Source organism: Mixophyes fleayi, chromosome 8 (assembly GCF_038048845.1).
Source record: "Mixophyes fleayi isolate aMixFle1 chromosome 8, aMixFle1.hap1, whole genome shotgun sequence".
NCBI classification, from domain to species: Eukaryota; Metazoa; Chordata; class Amphibia; order Anura; family Limnodynastidae; genus Mixophyes; species Mixophyes fleayi.
Window position 1 is genome coordinate 106,826,667 of NC_134409.1, and position 15,844 is coordinate 106,842,510.

The 15,844-nt window shown below is 41.9% G+C and overlaps 1 protein-coding gene and 1 long non-coding RNA gene across 5 annotated transcripts in view; one reads left to right on the plus strand and one right to left on the minus strand.

The window, feature by feature from the left end:
- LOC142099561 (uncharacterized) overlaps window positions 1-1,764 on the minus strand; it is a 70,210-nt gene extending 68,446 nt beyond the window's left edge. The window contains exon 1 of the long non-coding RNA XR_012678572.1: window positions 1,676-1,764. This is a non-coding gene — a long non-coding RNA (uncharacterized LOC142099561). The remainder of the gene's footprint in view (window positions 1-1,675) is intronic.
- Window positions 729-15,844, plus strand: part of LOC142099559 (inter-alpha-trypsin inhibitor heavy chain H3-like) — a 246,255-nt gene continuing 231,139 nt past the window's right edge. For 3 of the 4 annotated variants that reach the window (XM_075183102.1, XM_075183106.1, XM_075183105.1), the window contains exons 1-3: window positions 729-848; window positions 5,495-5,512; window positions 15,537-15,703. In XM_075183102.1, coding sequence (XP_075039203.1) covers window positions 756-848; window positions 5,495-5,512; window positions 15,537-15,703 — 278 coding nt within the window. In that variant the 5' untranslated portion in view covers window positions 729-755. The remainder of the gene's footprint in view (window positions 849-5,494; window positions 5,513-15,536; window positions 15,704-15,844) is intronic. The other variant, XM_075183103.1, reaches the window with a different exon arrangement.

The following is a 15,844-nucleotide window of genomic DNA, read 5'->3' on the forward strand; positions in this document are numbered from 1 at the left end:
ATTGCTCATTCATGCTTATGTTCTGCTATACAGTTTTGATTTTAATGAAAACTAAATGAGTAACAACATGTGCCATGATTCTTTTAAAAAGCCAAGTGGAGCTGAGTTTTGAAAACACGTGAACATAATCATTGCTGGGGGGGCATGAAGGAAACCAGAATTTAAATTAAGGATGACTTCACTTGTCCCTACCACATATTACCCTGCAATGGAAGGAGGACGGGGGGGGGGGGCGCTAGGAGCTTACTAGCCTATGGCAGGTTAAACCCTTAATCAGGTCCTGCAATCCCTTCAACGCTGTATGTGTGCAAGCTAACTCAGCTGCTAAGTGATCAAAGGTGTCTAAATTCCAACAGTGAGAGAAGAGACTATAACCTTTAGCATCTTTAGTTTTCACTTAAGATCCCTTGGTATCTCTCTATCATACATAAAGTTCCACAAGAAACCAGACACATGGTATTGTTTGCCCCTGTTCCACATTAATTTCAAATTAATTGCTGCAGTTGCACTGAAGACATTTTCCCAGAAACTATATGGCATATAGTTATATGACATACATATTCCGAGTAGCATATAATATATGCTGCTAGGAAACAAAAAGCAAGATTTTTATCACTCCCAAATTTAATAGGGGCTGGTGTACAAACTTTTCCCTGTTGTTTGGATGTGCAATATTTGAACTTCCATTAATTATTAACCTATATTTTGATACTGTTTATAATATTCTGTGGTCAGACAGACAATTCATATCCAAAATGGGTCATTTCCTGGAGGTTTATATTTTCTTGTTTTCTATTCTGTCTCTGGTTAATGGTGATTATCTCATTGAAGGACTGAGAAACATCCAGGTCAGTATATATATTTATATGTACAGTTAACATTGGAATACACGTTCCAGAAACTCTTCCTGTTTCTGCAGATGTGCAAATAAGTATGAACCATCACATTATTGGGTCAATGCATCAAGCTAATTTTCCACTTAAAAGATGCGAAAATGTCTGTTTCTGCATGTATGTTTGCTATGCATTACATGCCTAACGGAGGAGATTTCACTGAAATCTCCTCCGTTTAGGCCTACACCATGCAGCATTGAAGTCCCCATAGATTGATAATCTTCGCATTGCATAGACAGGTAACGCCATCACAGGATGGTGTTACCTCTCATTTTTTATGGGATTCTGCAGAAGCTTCTTTGACTTCGCAGAATCTGGTATAGTGTTACAGCTGTGCGCATGCATATAAATAAAAATGACAGTCACGTTAACCTCAGTGAATCACAGCCCATTTGTTAGATTGAAATGAGCTAGTTGAATTTTCCCACAATTCACACAATGCACATAATATTCGAGGCACACCAGATACACACTGCAAAACACCTCAGTTTTGCACAAGTGTGCCTCAATGATCTGCCCAATGCACATTAAAGTGCATTCCTGCTCTCCCCACTCAGAAGCAGCCTCTGCAAATTAAAAGGAAGCCATGATGTGAGGACAATATAAAAAAAAACCTTTAGGAAGTGCACCATAAATTATAAACATTGCATCAAATTCCAGTCTCATATCCAGTTCGTATCAGCCCTTTCAGTTAAATAAATGTTTCTGATCTTTTCCAGTTAACTCTTATTTTAATCATGAAGGTGAAAGGGCATTGTTACATTACATTGCTTGAAGTGTACCATAAAATGTCATTCTCTGCTGAAATGCAACATGGAGTCTGATCGATTTGGCTGATTCCAGAAATGTTTCCTCCTAATCCCAGTGACGGTCTTGATATTACAGGACTGGCACTGGATAAAATCATACTTTTAAAACCTTTCCCCCAGGAGATCCCAGAGGGATGGTTATGTGACATCTGCAGGAGTGGTCATCTCCATCGCATCACCATGACCAAGACACCTGTGAAATGGCGAAAATAACTGCATTGCATAGCGGGGGGGGGGGGACTTAATATCACATCATCAAACCCCGTCTTCACAAGGATCAGCGAGTTCCGGATGTCCTCAAGGACTCCCCGAATTTTGGGAGCTTCACAGATATTCCGGGAGAGTAGGCAAGTATGAAGAAAATAAAGAAATAAATACATCATCATCACCATCATCATCAGCAGCAACTATTTATATAGCTTACATACATATATGAAAAATGAACAGCATGACCCCTCTCACAAATTCTTAACTGGCCCCAGACTGGGCTAGTTTCCACTATAACAAGGATCACAAGCGAGGTTGGTCAGCATAGACCTCATTGAGGCAGGCACAAACAAAAGCTCTGGGGTTCATCTTCATCCATCTGGGATGTGAAGGCCAGGATAACTAACAATATTGGAGCCCTGGAGTGCAGTACCATTATAGCAAAATAGTAAAAAAAAAAATAATAATAAAAAAAATAAAAATAAACTTCAGTTGATAAAAGAGTTCCCAAACTGTAATTATACAAACATATTTTCTTTTTTTTTCCAACATAGTTTTAATGAAAACAAAAATCCTATAAACAGTGACCCACCTGCACACTACCATTTTCCGACGCTGACTGCTTGTGATTAACTGCCCACTGGATACCGCTTATGATTGGCTAGTGAAAGGGGAGCTCCAGGGTTTTCTGCCTATAATTATTTAGCAGAAATATATTTGCAATTTAAGGCAGGCATTTTGCGCTTCATAAATCATCTCCCATCACTTAAACTAAGAGAAAAAATAAGTAATATGCCTTTTCAACTCTTATGCCATTTTACAGCACATCCATTAAGAAGTTAAGATTTGTTTGCAGTGGCTATTTCTATAGCTGATGTGATAAAATAAAGCATGCATAGATAAGAGGGCCAGAATGTTGAAATTACACCAGCTCACTGACTTCATAAGCGGAGTGGTGAAATACCAGCTAATGTGCACTCAGCTATTAGTAGAGTTGGAGACTGCTAAGCACAGGTGAGTTGTCAAAATTCACAGCACCCTCTTGGCAGAAGGTGCTATGGTGTTATTTGTACTAGCAAGTTTTCTCCTATATAAATGACATAAGTATTATTACATATACATTAGATATCTATCAGATTGTTCAAATTAAACTACATGCGAATAATAAATATGCACTGAGCCACCAATACAGGTTTCCCTGAAGTATACGAGGGTTTATTATATTTAGATGACATAACATAATAAGAAATCTTGTCATGTACTTTTAGCCTGCATACTGTATGTACTTTATGATTGCTATAGCTCATACTTGCCAACTCTCCCGGAATGTCCGGGAGACTCCCGCATTTTGCGGATCTGCCTACTTCACTAGGAAGTGCCCACTTCCTAATGAAGTGAGCAGAATTAGCTCCCAAACGCCGCGATTCCCCGCACATTTTGGAGCCCAGTCCCCATCACGCCCACCTCTCCCGGAAACCAACTTTGTCAAGTTGGTAAGTATTAGAGATGGGCGGGCTCGGTTCCCCGACAACCGAACTCACCCGAACTTTGCCTATCCGAGTACCGAGCCGAGTAGGCTCGGTACTCTCCCGCCCGCTCGGAATTCAAATCCAGGCCGAATGTCATCATGACGTTGTCGGATCTCGGAGCTCTGTTTTCGCGATACTTGAAAATTATAAATACACGCCTCCACAGCAATCCATCACCATTTGACAGAGGGAGAGACCAGGGTGTAGTCACAGGCTGATTAGAGCAGGGACACACAATACAATTCTGATTCCAATTGTGCTAACAATCGATAGAGAAGAGAGGAGGATAGAGGAGTCTATTTTTTCAATATTTGACACTCAAAGTGCTTTTTGTGTGTCCCTCATTATTTGGCATAAATATTTGTGGCTGTGAAAAAAGAACTATATTGCAGCACATTAATAAGAAATATATTTATATATTTAGCACTTCCATTTGCTATTGGGGTGTCCCCCATTATTTTGCAGAAATGTATCTGGCTGTGAAAAAAGAACTATATTGCAGCACATTAATAAGAAATATATTTATATATTTAGCACTTCCATTTGCTTTTGGGGTGTCCCCCATTCTTTTGCAGAAATTTATCTGGCTGTGAAAAAAGCACTATATTGCAGCACTTTAATAATAAATATATTTAGCACTTCCATTTGGTTTTGGGGTGTCCCCCATTCTTTTGCAGAAATTTATCTGGCTGTGAAAAAAGTACTATATTGCAGCAGTGCCAAAAACAATTTGTAGCACTACAAGTGCTTTGGGCTCAGAATGGATTCAAAGCAGTCCACATATGAGCAAAATGAGCAACCAGGTTCTGTCACCAGTCCTGATGGTAGTGTTCCCAGTACGTCATCTGGGAAAGGCGATGTGAAACTACACCGTCTTTTGAAATCATCCAAAAAAACACACACCCAAATAATTTTTATGGTGTTGAAGCGAAAACGAAGTCTAACTGAGGAAAAGTTAACTGCCGATAAAAAAAAAATTGCCAACATGCCATTCTACACACGCAGTGGCAAAGAGAGAATGAGGCCTTTGCCTTTCTCTATTAGTGGCAGATCCAAAAATGTTACCGAGCCTACAAGTGGTGCACAACTACTGTTACGCGTCAAAGCCAAGCTGCAAGATAACAGTAAGGCATTAGAGGATAATGTTTGCTCTGAATCAGAAATGACACCAATCCCTGTGGAGAGTCCATCCAACAGTGGGATGTCTAATCATGAGCATTCTGTTAGTGTACCCATAAAGAAGGGCCCTTTCAGCAGTTCTTCTGATGTGTGCCTGAACAGCCCGAGTGTAGCCGGTGATACACCAATTGAGGATGCCACTTTTGAATTAGAAGAGGATGAGGGGGAGATTTGTGTAGGGGACGAGGGCACTAATGATGATGTTGATGATTATGATGCAGACAGATACCAAATTGCCTTTCTCAATCTCTATTTATATTCTAGACTCTATAATGGCTGAATAGTTTTCTATTTTTCTCCTATTGGAGAGGGGGTCTGGTGCAGACAGATACCAAACTACCTTGGTCCATTTATTTTTACTTTCTAATTCCACAGTCTATGCAGGCTTTTTTTTTCTATTCAACTACAAGTGGAGGGTGTGATATACACCTAAAGACGATGGCTACATTGCCAATAATCAAAGATGGGGGAGATAGACAACCAGGTTTGTCTGTATAATTTGCAGGCAAGTGTTCGCATTAAGGACGGCCTACCAAGGATTAAACTGTTTTTTGGATAATTTATTAGCTTTAGAATTACCTCACTTATCCAAGAAACTTTTAGCACTAAATTAGGTTATTTTAGACCAAAAAATTGTTTTTTTTTTTAAAAAGGCAAAACAAAACCAAACAAAACCAAAACACGCAATTGCGGTTTTGCAAAACCAAAACACGAAGGTAATCCAGATCCAAATACAAAAACAAAACCAAAACACGGGCGTCAGTGACCATCTCTAGTAAGTATGCTATAGCTGTATGTATTAAGACATTTTTCTTGCTGACATTATAAATGTGTTGCTAAAATTATTTATTTTTTCATTTTTTTCTTTTGTTTACAGAAAAGAAGCACTGAAAAGGTAAGATACTTTAGATTTAAATGCCTCTAAGGTAAAGAGACATAATTAGTCTGTCTATCTATCTATCTATCTATCTATCTATCTATCTATCTATCTATCTATCTATCTATCTATCTATCCACCCATTGCAGGCAAACAATTGCTCTATTATCATATATATCTCATTTTTTAAAATGACATTGTTTCCTGTGTGTATAACAGTTAAACACATTTCTTCTATATACTGTATATCAGTGATCTCCCCCTCAGCAGCCTCCTAAACAGAGAATAACCACATAAATTGACATTATCCAGCCCTTAAATCTAGTTTCATTTTGTCCCGCAAACGAAATCACATTTTTACATCTGGATGAATAATTAGACACATTAATCCAAGGGAGCATAGAGAAGCGGTAATGATGATGTACAGCTATGGCCAAAAGTTTTGAGAATGACACAAATATTGTTTTTCCACAAAGTTTGCTGCTTCACTGAGCCCCAGTGCTGGGTGAGGGGAAACATGAAGGGGTGACAACATTCATGGTAAACTCCATGGAGGCGCCAATAGGGCTCTCCATAGGAGCAACTGCGGCAGTAGTAAAATTAAACAACAGAGGGGAGAAAGGGGAATAAATGAACAGTGAGAGCAGGTGATAAACTACAGGGAGTGGTGTGGGGGATAAAATAACAGACTAAATAACACACACTAAATAGCAGCACAAAGGGGTTAAAATATGTGGAAAAACACAGGCAAAAAAAGGCAGCAAAGGGCACAAAAAAGGCAGAGAAGCCTAGACAAAGTAAAGGCAAAAGCAGTGAAGGCAAAACAGGGACAGAATGAAGGAGCACAGTGTACTTATTCACAGCTTTTCCTGGATCCAAGAGGCCAAATTCACTTTTCCATGGAGCTTTATAGCCTGCCCCTTAAGCCTTCTCACTGTGACGCCCACAATGGGCGCACCCAAAATCTTCCATTGTTTCTTAACCATTTAGTAAGGTCCAAACTATTTATGAACACAAATCTCAGCTTTTAACTTTCCTCAGGCTTACTTCTATCCCTTAATTATAATACTTCAATTGAGATTCATCTATCTATGATATGACACAAGTATTGGTTTTCACAAAGTTTGCTGCGTCAGTATTTTTAGACCTTTTTGTCAGATGTTGCTATGGTATACTGAAGTAAAATTACATGCATTTCATATGTGCCAAAGGCTTTTATTGACAATTACATTAAGTTTATGCAAAGAGTCAAAATTTGCAGTGTTGACCCTTCTTTTTTAAGACCTCTGCAATTCGTCCTGGCATGCTGTCAATCAACTTCTGGGCCACATACTGACTGATGGCCGCCCATTCTTGCCTAATGAATGCTTGGAGTTTGTTGAAATTTGTGGGCTTTGTTTGTACACCCGCCTTTTAAGGATTGACCACAATTTCTCAATGGGATTAAGGTCTGGGGAGTTTTCTCGCTATGGATCCAGCTGCAGTATTTGTCCGAAAGTGTATGAAAATAATATTGTGACCTGTGAGGTGGTCAAAATTGACTGCAAATGACTTAAATTAGTGTTATTGAGGTTAATAATAATGTAGGAACGAAAAAAAAAGAGCAAAATTATGTGATTTTAGCATATTTTAGCAATTTTTCTAAAAAATACAGATCCAAAACCAAAACCAGTTCGCGGGTGTCAGTGAGCATCTCTACTTTACGTAGTTACCTATGTAAGCAGAGTCAATCAATGCAGCAGTAATTAACTGATGGTTACCAAAATTTAACTGAAGTTGCAAAGAGATGTAACAATGAGGTATTGTCACTGTAGTGAGAATTAATTTATTGTGAGAGTGTAAGAAGAGATGACACTGATCCCCTCTCTTCAAGAAGTTGGGGTCATCTTCATCATCAACATTTATTATAAAGCAGCAGCAAATTCCGTAGTGGTTTACAATTGGGGACAACCATGGTAAGATACAATATTGGGTAATACAGACAAAGAAGTAAGAAAGCCCTGCTCTCAAACTTACAATCTATGGGACAATGGGAGTTAGATACATGAGGTTAAGTATAAATACTGCATTTCGGTCCAGCCAAATTGCAAAGGTAAGAGTGATTCATATGCACACAGCATTGTTGGTTAGGGGATCAGAGGGTTGTTGCTTTGTGGAAATTGTGTAAAGTGTGGTAATAGGGTGACCTTGTGAGGAATATTATAAGCTTGCCTGAAGAGGTGGGTTTTCAGAGAATGTTTGAAGGTTTGTAAATCAGAGGAAGTTTAATTGTGGGAGGGAGGGAATTCTATAGAGTGGATGCAGCTTGAAAAAAGACCTTTAAACTGGAATGGGAGCATGTAATGAGTGACACAGATCTTGTGCATAATGGAGGTCTCGAGATATTTTGAGATATGTTTGTGCAGTTTTGTTGATGGTGCCTTGTAGGTTAGTAGAAGTATTTTATATTGGAGTCGGGACAAAATAGACAACCAATGTAGAGACAGAGGGGCTTAGCAGAGGAAGAATGATTTGCAAGGAAAATCAATCTAGCTGCTGCATACAGAATAGATCGTAGGGGCGAGAATCTGTTTTAGGGAAGACCAGTAAGGAGGGAATTGCAACAGTCAATGTGGGAAATGATGAGTGCATGAATTGAAGTTTTTGTGCATGAATTGAAGTATCTGGTGTAAGATATGTGCGTATTCTGGAAATGTTTTTTAAATGTATGCAACATGACAGCAGGCAGAGTAGGAAGATAAGAAAAGAGTAGATACTTCATCTTCATTTGTGGGATCAAATGAAGAGAGGGCGTCAGAGGGTGCTGGAAAGAAATTGAGCTGATTCCTTGTCAAGGAAGTTGCTACCATTCATAGTCTGATCTTGTCCTTGAAGTAGGAATTATGATCCTGGGTACTGATAGGGTTTGAGGTGGGAGGGTTGAGAAGAGATTTCAATGTGTTAAAACGGTGTTTGGGGTTAGAGGCCTGAGCAGAGATGAGCAATTGAAAGCACGTTTATTTTGCAGTGTCCAGAGCATTTAGAGAGGAGTGATCGTAGTATACTGTATGTGAAGAAATCTTTAGAGCCGGTGATGTTCTGCTTTCTGGCAAAGTTTTTCAAGATTTTGTATTACTTTAGTGTGCCACGGCTGACATTGAAGTCGACATGGAGTATGAAGAGTTGCTGAAGCCGCTTGATCAAAGGCTGTTGCTAGGGTTTGATGAAAAGGAGGTATTGCCATATCAGGGGAGGAGAATGTAGAGATTGTGGAGAGATTTCCACCTCTGTCCAACACCCTGTTGGACAAAGGTGGAATTCTGTTAAAAATTAAAAATAGATTTCTGTGAATATTAGGAGAAGCTTGGTAGCGTTTAACAGCAGATAGGTTAAAGTAGTGGGAGTGAGTGGGAGAGTAATTTCCATGGTTTTAGGGTTTCTTCCCCAAAGTACACACTTGGTTCAAAATAGCTTAAGATCAGGTAGCAAGGAAGTGTCTGGGAAGTGTTCTTTTAAAGTGCATGTGAGTTGTCAGATACCCCGTGATGACAAAATTTTCAAACTGATAAGAGGGTCCATAGCTGTGCCCATGTGCAAAGTAGGAACAAGTGCTACCATGGATCAAGGCACAGGTAAGCAACATCTCTTTACCCTTAGATTGTACGCTCCCTTGAGCAGGGCCATCTCTCCTCCTGTTTCCTGCACCTTTTACTCTGCTCTCCAGCTTCCTTTCCCCCCACCCCTCTGGGGGTCTCCCCGTCATCCGCGCCCTTCCTCTTGGGCTCCGGCGCCTGCCGGTCTTCCCTCCCCCCTCTCTCTAGCTGTGCTCTGAGCTTACTGAGTTACTGTGCTTATTGTTTACTGTATTTTGCCGTCCCACCTTGTACTGTACTTGTTTGTCCCTGTACGGCGCTACGGACACTGAGTGGCGCCTTATAAATAAAAATTAATAATAATAATAAAATAGGTGCTGCGATAGAGTGGCAATATACTGCGATGCATAATAGTGGGCAAGCAATGAGAAAAGGCTTGCCCGAATAGGCGAAGTGCGGCATGTCACTGCCAGCCAGAACACTGCTACCGATTGTGACAGTTACCATTTTTAAGTGTGAAAATTACCTTGTTGCTAAGACGGACAATTTGAATTCTATTGAATCCAACAGTTCTAAGTTTTACCAATCTGTGTCAGAACTTGTATTGATTATTTGTCTGAAACTCCCTGGATGCAAGGGAAGCTTTGGTCTGAAGTACAGGTGTAAGGATTTCAATGGTGAGGGGAGGAGTAGGGATCAATGAGCAGGGTCACAGATGATCATTTCTGCAGCTGGAGCTCAGGTTAGAGACGTTGGTGGACAGACTGTGGGTCACTGAGCACATTAATGGCTGAGAAGCACAATAATATGGAAGTTTGTAAAATTAACTAACTGCCAACCTAATGTACAGCCAGAAGCAGAGGATTGGTTGCAGACAGGAAGTGGATGGTAGATTGAACTGAGCATGCTCCATAGAATTTCATAGGATACAAGATATATAGAAAGAGACAAACAATTGCCGATATGACAGCACCATATTCACAAGACCAGGGATCAAGTCCTGTGTAGTCCTTCTGTATTTTTATTCTCAGAGTATACAGAGGTCACCATCTAGGTGTGTGTGACACTATTAATATGAGATTCAACTCAGATCTGTAATGAGGCAAAATGTCACTTTCCTTGGACATCAGAGTCTTGCAAGCTTTGAACCCTGTATTGGGTATATATACAACTCCCTCCACGTGATGGACATCATTTAGTGTTGGACAATGGGTGGGAGAAGGTCTAGAGCTTAGAGCACTGCAGCAGAGAGCACTGTAAACTAGCCAATAAACAACTTTAAAATGAGTAATATTATTATTATTATTTGTATAGTTACTTAATTAGAGAATCTTAATTAATTTAATGGGAATCACAGGACTAAAGACTGGAAGTGATAAGTTATAGTTCGAAGAGCTATCCCTCTGTTTGCTATGTAAGGTATAGAAGAAGGGTATTGTATCTCCTACTGCATAATGGAAAGTGGTACCATATGTCACGAGCCGCGGCGGTACTCACAGCCGCCGCGGCTCGCTTCTCATGCGCCCCAGCGTCCCGGCTGTCACCTTGACAACCGGGACGTCATTTCCTCTTCCTGTCCGGCCGTCACCAGGGCAACGGCCAGACGCTAGTACATTAGCGCTGCGTCCCGGCGGTGCTGGTAGCCGGGCGCATGCGCATAGCAGGCAGCCTGTGGGCTGATTCTATTAGGCTTATTAACAGGCCTGCAACTGTGTAGGTCAGGGGCAAGCCCTGATTGGCCCTGCTGGATACTAGTAAATTAGCCTGCAGGAGTGTGTTCAACTGCTGATTGGTCTGTGTCTGTATTTAAGGCAATGAGGTCTGCTGCCTCATTGCCGGTTATAGCTTCTGTGCTCCAGTCTGCTGACCTGCTTGTTCCAGTTCCTGTATCCTGTTATCTACATTTTGACTACCTGTGTTTGACCCTTGGCTTTGTATTGGACTTGGCTTGTGTTTCCTGTGACCCTGATCCTTGGCTCGTTTACCCGTTCTGCTTCTCTGCCTGTGACCTCTGACCTCAGCTTGTTCATCGATTCTGATACCTGCTGCCGGCCTTTTGACCTCTACGTGGACCTGACTCTTCTTGCCTGGGTTCTCCCCAGCTGGTACACACTTCACGACCCTCTGTCAGTCTGCAGCCCAGTCTGTCTCCACCATCAGGGGCTCCAGTGAACACCTGACTGACAGAGTAGACTCCGGGTTGTGTTGTGCCGGCTGGAAGAGTTCCTAACATTATAACCGGCCCACTCACGGAGACAAGATTAGGATGGATGCAAGTGGATCCACACCGTCTCCGGCACAAACCCTAGCAGGCCATGTTGAGTCTTTGTATCAGATGATGCAGGGATTGGCTGAGCGTATGTCTGTTCAAGAAGAAGCCACAAAAGCTTCACAATCTCCTCCAGATCACATCTGTGAGCCCAAAATGAATTTACCGGATCGGTTCTCCGGAAATAGAACCTTGTTTCAGAACTTCAGGGAGAGCTGCAAGCTCTATTTTCGGATGAGACCCCGCTCCTCCGGTTCAGAGCAGCCACGAGTTGGGATTATTATTTCCCTTCTACAGGGTGACCCCCAGTCCTGGGTGTTTTCTTTGCCACAGACCAGTCCGGCCATGCAGTCCGTAGACTCCTTCTTTGAGGCATTGGGTTTACTGTATGATGACCCGGATCGAGTGGCCTCCGCGGAAGCTCATCTACGGTCCTTGAAACAAGGCCGACGGTCGGCAGAAGAATACTGCGCGGAATTCCGTAGATGGTCACCTGACAGTGGATGGAACGACCCTGCCTTACGTCAGTCAGTTCCGTGTCAGCCTATCCGAACAGATTAAAGATTCGCTGGTGCAATACCCGTCTCCTAGCTCTCTGGAGAATCTGATGCACCTCTTCATTAAAATTGACAGGAGATATAAAGAGCGGAAAACTGAAAAGGAAACGTCATCACCTCCATCCACCTTCGTTCCTCTCTCCCAGGATGGTGAGGAACCAATGCAATTGGGAGCATACCGTCTTTCCTCTGAGGAAAGAGACAGGAGACGGTCACAAGGCTTATGTTTATATTGTGGCGCAAGAGGCCACTTCTCCCGTTCTTGCCCAAAGAAGTCGGGAAACGAGCATGCCTAGGGAACGAGGGGAGAGTTCACTTAGGTCTACAAATTGTCTCCCCAAAAAATGCGGTATTGGTTCCTGCACAGCTCACGTTCAGTGCTTGTTCTGTGGGTCTGGCGGCCTTCATTGATAGTGGAGCTGCAGGTAACTTCTTGGACTTCGAGTTTGCCCGCTCTGCTGGAATTCCGCGGGTTAAACTCAAATCTGCCATCACGGTATGTGGCTTAGATGGTGCTCCATTGCCAGGCGGTAAGGTTACCTGGGAGACCCCGCTACTACAATTGAGGATTGAGGCTCTCCACTCCGAATCTATAGTCTTTCATCTCATTGAATGCCCGTCAGTGCCTTTGATTCTAGGTCATCCTTGGCTATCCTGTCATAATCCTGTCATAGATTGGGCAAAAGGAGAGATTATCCAGTGGAGCTCTCATTGTTCACAGTCCTGTTTGACATTACCTCTACGTGTGGATCGGTCCATTCCGGAGCAGCTTCCCTCCCAGTATCATGACTTCTGGGATGTCTTCTCTAAAAAGGCTGCTGATATTCTACCACCGCACCGGGAGTTCGACTGCGCCATCGAGTTAATTCCAGGTACTAAACTACCCAAGGGACGTTTGTATTCTCTCTCCGGTCCAGAGACCAAATCCATGCAGGAATACATTGATGAAAATCTGGAGAAAGGCTTCATCAGGCCATCTAAGTCTCCAGTAGGGGCTGGGTGCTTCTTTGTGTCCAAGAAGGACGGTGGACTCAGACCATGTATCAATTATCGGGGACTGAATATGATTACGGTTAAAAACACCTATCCGCTTCCTCTCATCTCTGTACTCTTTGATCAATTAAGAGGAGCAACGTTCTTCACAAAAATCGACCTTCGTGGTGCTTATAACCTCATACGCATTAGAGCAGGTGATGAGTGGAAGACGGCGTTCAACACGCTCTCGGGCCACTACGAATACTTGGTCATGCCGTTTGGCCTTAGTAACGCTCCTGCTGTGTTCCAGGATTTGATTAATGAGGTATTACGTGAGTTCCTGGGACACTTTGTTGTTGTCTACTTAGATGACATTCTCATATATTCCAATTCATTGCCGGCACATCGGAGTCATGTCAGACAAGTCCTACAGAAACTACGAGAACATCATCTCTACGCGAAACTTGAAAAATGTGAGTTTGAGGTTAAGAAGGTATCCTTTCTTGGCTATATAATCTCTTCAGAGGGTTTCTCCATGGACCCCACCAAGGTCCAGGCAATCCTGGATTGGGTACAACCCAATAACCTCAAGGCGGTCCAGAGATTCCTAGGATTCGCCAATTATTACAGGAGATTTATTGGCGGTTTTGCTGACATCGTGGCTCCTATCGTTTCCTTGACTCGCAAAATGGGTGATCCGGCTGTTTGGTCACGGCAAGCAATAAATGCATTTAAAACCTTAAAGGAATCTTTTGTGTCCGCTCAGGTCCTCAGACACCCGGACCCAAAGGTACCATTTATTCTCGAGGTAGATGCTTCTGACGTCGGTGCTGGAGCTATCTTGTCACAAAAAGATCCTCAGACTCACCGCTTGCATCCATGTGCCTTTTTTTCCCGCCAATTCTTCTCAGCGGAGACCAATTATGACGTGGGAAATCGAGAATTGCTAGCAATTAAATGGGCCTTTGAGGAATGGCGACACTGGTTGGAAGGCGCTGCACACCAGATCTCCGTTATAACGGATCATAAGAATCTGCAGTATATTCAGTCAGCTAAACGTCTAAACCCCCGTCAGGCTCGGTGGTCACTGTTCTTCACCCGATTTAACTTTATTATCACTTATCGTCCTGGTTCTAAAAATATTCAAGCGGACGCCCTGTCTAGAAGTTTTCTGGCACATCATGCCCCAGTCACTAACCCAGAGCCTATTGTTCCTGTATCCATGGTCCATGCCGGATTAACTCAAGATCTGAGCTGTACCTTACAAAGGTTTCAGAAGTTGGCTCCTGACAACACTCCGGTAGGACGGTTGTTCGTCCCAGTTCATTTAAGGAAGAAAGTTCTTGCTGAAGCACACAACAGTCGGACTGCTGGACATCCTGGCATCTACAAAACACTAGAGATACTTTCCCGTACCGTATGGTGGCCGTCTCTGTCTGCCGACGTCAAAAGTCACGTCCTGTCCTGTGAAGTTTGTGCCAGGAACAAGGTTCCCAGGACTTCGCTTGTGTTTCCTGTGACCCTGATCCTTGGCTCGTTTACCCGTTCCGCTTCTCTGCCTGTGACCTCTGACCTCAGCTTGTTCATCGATTCTGATACCTGCTGCCGGCCTTTTGACCTCTACGTGGACCTGACTCTTCTTGCCTGGGTTCTCCCCAGCCGGTACACACTTCACGACCCTCTGTCAGTCTGCAGCCCAGTCTGTCCCCACCATCAGGGGCTCCAGTGAACACCTGACTGACAGAGTAGACTCCGGGTTGTGTTGTGCCGGCTGGAAGAGTTCCTAACACCATACAAGTGCCTACTATATCTGAAAATAATTATATTTAAGAGTTACAGTGGTTATTATTAGTTATGGTGACTCTTTTAGTCTTTTACAAATAACTTGTAATGTTACCTTTGATATAGCGTAGTTGATACAGCAGCAAAACATTAGCTATGCAAACACTAAAAGAAATTTGTGACATGCTAAACAAAGTAATCAGAGAGCAAAACAAGTTATTCAAATCAAGAACTATCTTGTCGTGGTATAGGAAAGAAAAATATGAATATAATGACAATGTGTTGCCAATGACTCGATATATTAAACGGTTTTGCCTTGACTGAGCTGGCAATGTTTTTCTAGGAAAATTTAAATGAAAGGACAACATTAATGACACATGAATTGTTCTTACTTTTTCCACTCTTCTGTTGAAAATTTGCATAGAATATTTTGGTGAAACCAATAAGCAGCAGTAAACATTGTCAATTGTTAGAAACTACATTATAATTTGTTTGTTTTTTTGTGTTTTTTTAAACGTTAATAACCGCAATATGCTTTTTTGTGAAAAAAGTATTCAGAAACATTTAGTTTAAAATAATGTGTTCGCAATTCAATTTGGATCATAGATTGTTGATGAGGCAGAGTCCTTTGCAAATTCTCTAGCAATGTGCCGTCATTCACTCACCAACATTAACATCAACTCCTGTCAAATCATAGACCTGTACAAAAGTACTAAGATTCAGCATAGCGATCAGTGAGGTCATTCTGTAAGGGCAACATAAGTAAAGAAAGTGTTACAATCACAGACAAAAGTAAACCTTTCAGTTCCACATAGAAAGATTATACTGAGACTTCTGTAAATGGTAATAATTTCTTCACATTAATTTAACTGTTTTGTGTTATTCAGCCTGCAGGTGATATAGAAGTCTACAGTATAGATATCAATTGTAAAGTGATTTCTCGCTTTGCCCATAATGTCATCACTAGTAGAGCCGTTAATCGAGCCAACATATCAAAAGAAGCCATCTTCGATGTGGATCTGCCAAAATCAGGTTTTATAAGTAATTTCAGCATGTAAGTACTGCAAATGTCTTATATGTGTGTTTATGTGTGTGTGTGTGTGTGTGTGTGTGTGTGTGTGTGTGTGTGTGTGTATACTATAAGCATGATTAAGGAAAAAACTTTATATAATAAAGCACCTTGAGTTAAGCTGAA